This window comes from Gossypium hirsutum, chromosome A08 (genome assembly GCF_007990345.1).
Source record: "Gossypium hirsutum isolate 1008001.06 chromosome A08, Gossypium_hirsutum_v2.1, whole genome shotgun sequence".
NCBI lineage: Eukaryota > Viridiplantae > Streptophyta > Magnoliopsida > Malvales > Malvaceae > Gossypium > Gossypium hirsutum.
This window is the reverse complement of record NC_053431.1, coordinates 113,785,953-113,790,705: the sequence shown is the minus strand read 5'-3', so window position 1 is coordinate 113,790,705 and position 4,753 is coordinate 113,785,953. Positions and strand designations below refer to the sequence as shown.

Below are 4,753 nucleotides of genomic sequence, written 5' to 3'. Positions count from 1 at the left end.
ATGTTAATAATTACAATATCTAAAAATAAAATAGTATTTGAACCTATAAAACTGCAATATTTGATACAAATTAAGCATTTAACTTATTTATTTTCTAAATGTTAATTTGGGTGGCCAATACTAACCCAAATTTAAAAATAACCTATTCAAAGTATGTAACTCCCCAGATTTTGGGGTTAGAAGTTTTGCGATTTGTAATTAGGGTCTTCGTGTAGCTCGACCAATTTTGTGTGCTTTCGCGTTTTAGTTTCAGAATGGGCCTGCTGGTTTGGTGGTTGGTTGTTTGTTAGTTTGTCTTTGGGTCCTTAGTTCGAGTCCTCTTGTGTACATTCTGGGGAAACAATTTTTCTTTAGTATTTTTTTTAAGTATTAAAGATTTTGTTTATTATTTTATTTCTAGTTTATTTTTATTTTAGTAGTGGGAGAGAGAAAAAAAAAGGAGGGGACCCCAATTTGTTTTACATGTTCCCACATTTCTCTGTTTCTTCTTCAGTTTTTGTTATTATTTTTATTTTATATCTTTTCCCAATTTTGTTTTGTTGTTTGTTTTCTGGTGCCTTGATCTTTTGTTTCGAGTCTCTAAGCATTTTCGTTAGCGAAATTATTTGCTAAGTCGTTAGGTGTGAATCGGAATTGGCAGGTTTGAGGCGTCGATCATTTTTGGCATTTTGGTCGTGAATTAAGGTATGGGTTTTGAACTCTTCTTTTCGTTATCGAAATACTAAGTTGATTTTGTGAAATTTGACATAATGTGTGTGTTCTAAACTGTGTAACTCAGTACTGAATTGTTGTGGATTTTGACAACCTTTAGGGTGATTTGGTAGTTGAGCAATTGAGGCTTGAATCGATGTTAATTGCATGAAATTTAGTTTGTTCTGTTATGTTATGTTTCTAAAATACTTTGATTAAGGGTCATTTTAGTGATCAGTAAACGAGACTTTCAGTCATTTTTAGTGTGGTTTCGTGACCACATGGGTAGCCACATGGGCGTGTACACCCCCACGGGCGGTTCACACGATCTTGTGCAATTGGGATTTAGGGTTTCCAGGCTAATTTGGGTACCACATGACCTGGCAACACTGTCGTGAGGCTGATTTGGGGATTTTAATCGACTTTCAAACGATCGTGTCCCTTCCTTACACGGACGTATGTGTTTGAGAATTAGGGTTATGCAATTTGATGCCACATGGTCGTGAGGCCAATTTTGGGATTTAGGGATCCCACATAGGCGTGTGTTTTAACACAAATGGACAGAGAGTTACACAGCCTATTCTCACGACTATGTCCCTAGCTCACATGGGCATATGCCTCAGCTATATGGCTGTGTGCCTCCTTCTATACGGGCGTGTTGGCCCCCCACACGACCTAAGGTTTTTCACACGGCTAGAGCATATAGCTATGTGGCCCTAAGCCACCAATTTTAGTTTGGTGTATGTTTTTTTTTATCTAAAATTATGTCTATGTGTTCCGACCCTTGACTATGCTTTAGTGAGGGTAGTAAGACTCTGATCTAGGCTTCATCTTATGTGTTATTTGTGACTGTTGTGCGAGATATCTGATTCTGAACCTGGTTAGCTGAGTGTGTGCATGCCTATTTCTGTCTGACTATTTATTGATGTGTTCATTGTTTCTGTGAGGTTGTAGGCATACGTGCACTTGCATAAAGTAATTTTTGGGTTGGTTGTGAAGAGAAGGAAGACTGATTCTGATATGATCTGGCAGTTTAATTGCAACTTATCAGTACAACGGTTTATCGTACTGTACCACACGTACGTCAGCTTTGCTGCGTACTATTATTTGATCTGGTAGTTTAAACTACAACTTGCTTGTACAACGGTTTACTACAATGCACTGTACTGCATATAAGCCAGCCTTGCTGCGTATTATTATTTGAGTGGCTTAATCCACATACATAGTGTGTAGGGTGGGATGGGCCTTTCGAGATCCTAAGCGGTGTATTTGGTTAGATGAGCTTAAACAGCTCTTTTGGGGTGTGATCGGGGGACAGAGAGGTGTTTTGGCTAGATGTGCAGGTTTTTAATACTTAACTGCATTCATATGCATCTGGATGTATGCTACTTGTCTGTAATCTGTCTGTTCATCATAACATTTATGACTGATTTTGTGCGCATTGAGGTGTTAGCGTAGTGACATTTTAGATTGTGATGATAAGTATTATTGTATCGACCCATTGACGGGTTTATCTGTTGAGTATTCTATGTGTGATTTGGTGTGCTTTGACTGTTGTCTATTTTTGGGACGTTGGTTCTGAGTTTTCTTTTTGTTTCTGCGTATCTTTGTAAGTACTTTTCGTTATCGAACTACTGTTTGGTTTCTGATCAGTAATTTCGTTGTTAGATACGTTTTGAACTCATACTAAGCTCGTGTAACTCACCCTTTAGTGTTTCCCCTTGTAGGTACATTTTCGAATTCTAATGTTGGACTTGATATGCGGAGTTCTCGGACAGTCACGGTTAAAAACAGGCTTTAGTAGTATTTTAATAATTTCTGAGCTTATAATTAAACACCTTGAATTGTAAGTACTGTTTTGAAAATTGTGGTACGGAATTTTGTGTTTTACGCATGTAAGTGTCATTGGGACTATATTTTCTTTTGAAATATTATGATTTTATAATTGAGAATTTTTCGTAACTTAAATACAACAATGTTTTTCGGTTTGTTAAACTAAAATTTTTCTACTATCACTTCGGTAATCAATGTGACCTCTAAAATTCGGCCAAAATTTCTAGGCCGATTTTGGTGCATTACAAAGTACGAGCCAAACCTAGTTTTAAGTAAAAATTAACTATGATAATTTGAATATTTAACTTTCTTTGAAAAAAGAGATAATTTAAAATATATTTTTTAAAAATAAAATCAATTTAACATTCTTAACATTAAGTGATTATCTACCTATTTCTTTCGTTCAATACTTTATCTCTTCCTAAAGTATTTTCTACTCTCAAAATTTTGTTTAAGTGAAAATTTAAAATGATTAACATTCACATCTAAAATATTAAATATTAAATATTAAAATTTTTATTTTCAAATTTTCAATAGTAAGAAAAAATTAAAAATGTTATCAAATAATTTTTTATTTTTTAAACATATTTCATAAATACAAATTACAATCACTTATTCCTTGGGTTAAACATTTATGAAAAGGATTAATTTTAGTAGAAAAAATTCTCATTATTGTTAGTGTTTTTTTTTCCTTTTCTTAGATAATTATTTTTTAGTCTTTTTTTAGATAATTAGTTGGTTTACTTTATATAGTTTTTACAAGTCAATGAGGAATGAATCACCCTCTCCCTCACCAAACCAAACCCTTAAAATTAGAAAACATGAATATCCCTCATATCTCAATTCTTCCCTATATAATCTAGGCATTTTTATGAGATTCGATAACCTAAGACAGTGCAGTATTGAACAAATAAAATAAACGAGGAAATGGCAAACATTCCTATAATCGCCCTTCTCTTTGTTGCATTTTGTGTTTCAACCTTCTTCAACTTTGCCAATGCCTTCGGAATGCCATTTATCGTCGTAGGTCATGTTTATTGTGACACTTGTCGTGTTGAATTGGAACCACGCTCAGTCAAGGCATTGGTGGTATATAATCAAATTACTTTTCCTTTTTCAACAATGTTATTCTCTTTTTTGTTTATGAAAAAAGAATTGATATATGCGTGCTATTTATAATTGGCAAGAGCTGTAGTGAAATTGGAATGCAGGAACCGTATCAACAAATCCTATACCTATCGGAGCAAACACATAGTCACTGATAAGAAGGGAAACTATGAAATCGAAGTGCCAGGCGATTATAAGGAATCAGATTGCGACGTCATCCTGGTTAGGAGTCCCAGGCAGGATTGCAATGATCCCACTGGAAAGTGGAGGAAAACCAAGGTGGTCCTCACCATATCGGGTGGCGTCAAAGGCAATGTGCGTGTTGCCAAGAGTCTTGGGTTCAAGAAAAGGACACCTCTTCCTGGTTGTAATAAAGTTCTTAAAGAAATGAGGTTGTTTTGAGCTTAAGGATGAAGTTGGAGACCAAAACCTTTGAGAATTGATGGAAAAATGTAATACATAATATATTTAATTTAAATGAGAAATTATATCTATATTTAATCTCCTACCTTATTTTTATTTGTAGAAAATTAGTAATTGACCATGTGTTTATAGATGCGAAAACTACAAATTTAAAACATATTATTTAAGTTATAGTCATTAAATTAAAATTTATTAAAAGTTAAAATGTTCATAGAAAATAAATTATTTTTTTAGTTTTAGTTGTATAGAAAATAAAAAACTAAACAAATTACAACTTCAATAATTTTACTCATTTTTCATAATCTGGTTCTATCATATACTTTGAATGAAAAAGAAATATTTACATAAATTTTATAATTTGATCCATGAAAGTAGTAAAAGATTGGGTCTCTTTTTGAAATATAACTTCATTCATAAATAGGGGATTAGATTACAATAGATTTCTCAATTCAGGGGCATAAATTATAAGAGCCTTTCATTATGCTCTTTACCTAGTTTGCAACATGATTTCTAATTTGAAGAAAAAGTCTAAAACATATAGATTCTATATTAAAAGTGCACGACAAGATGTCATCAATAATCATGTAAACAAACTAGGTCATATCTAGCTTCCTATGAATTAAGCTAATGGCTTTTGAGCAATCCAACTCGAGGATCACATTTTGCCATGCATTGCAGTTGATGAGGTCAAAACCTAACT

At 33.5% G+C, this 4,753-nt stretch overlaps 1 protein-coding gene across 2 annotated transcripts; it reads left to right on the top strand.

The window, feature by feature from the left end:
* Positions 1 to 3,394: 3,394 nt before the first annotated feature.
* Positions 3,395 to 4,124, top strand: LOC107919714 (pollen allergen Sal k 5.0101-like). 2 transcript variants are annotated; one of them, XR_001690434.2, is made up of 2 exons: positions 3,395 to 3,612; positions 3,719 to 3,831. XR_001690434.2 is itself a non-coding variant. In XM_016849102.2 (2 exons), the coding sequence occupies exons 1-2, from the start codon at positions 3,554 to 3,556 to the stop codon at positions 4,030 to 4,032; spliced, it is 357 nt and encodes a 118-aa protein (XP_016704591.1). In that variant the 5' UTR covers positions 3,398 to 3,553; the 3' UTR covers positions 4,033 to 4,124. The 2 variants fall into 2 exon arrangements, 1 of the variants encoding a protein (XP_016704591.1); XM_016849102.2 differs by having other exon boundaries at positions 3,398 to 3,612; positions 3,735 to 4,124.
* Positions 4,125 to 4,753: the final 629 nt, after the last annotated feature.

What these genes read in the sequence shown, in the direction of transcription:
- LOC107919714 (XM_016849102.2), top strand. Translation starts at nt 3,554, where the DNA reads ATGTTTATTGTGACACTTGTCGTGTTGAATTGGAACCACGCTCAGTCA. An exon ending in GCTCAGTCAAGGCATTGGTG is followed by an intron (nt 3,613 to 3,734) that starts GTATATAATCAA and finishes ATTGGAATGCAG; the next exon opens with GAACCGTATCAACAAATCCT.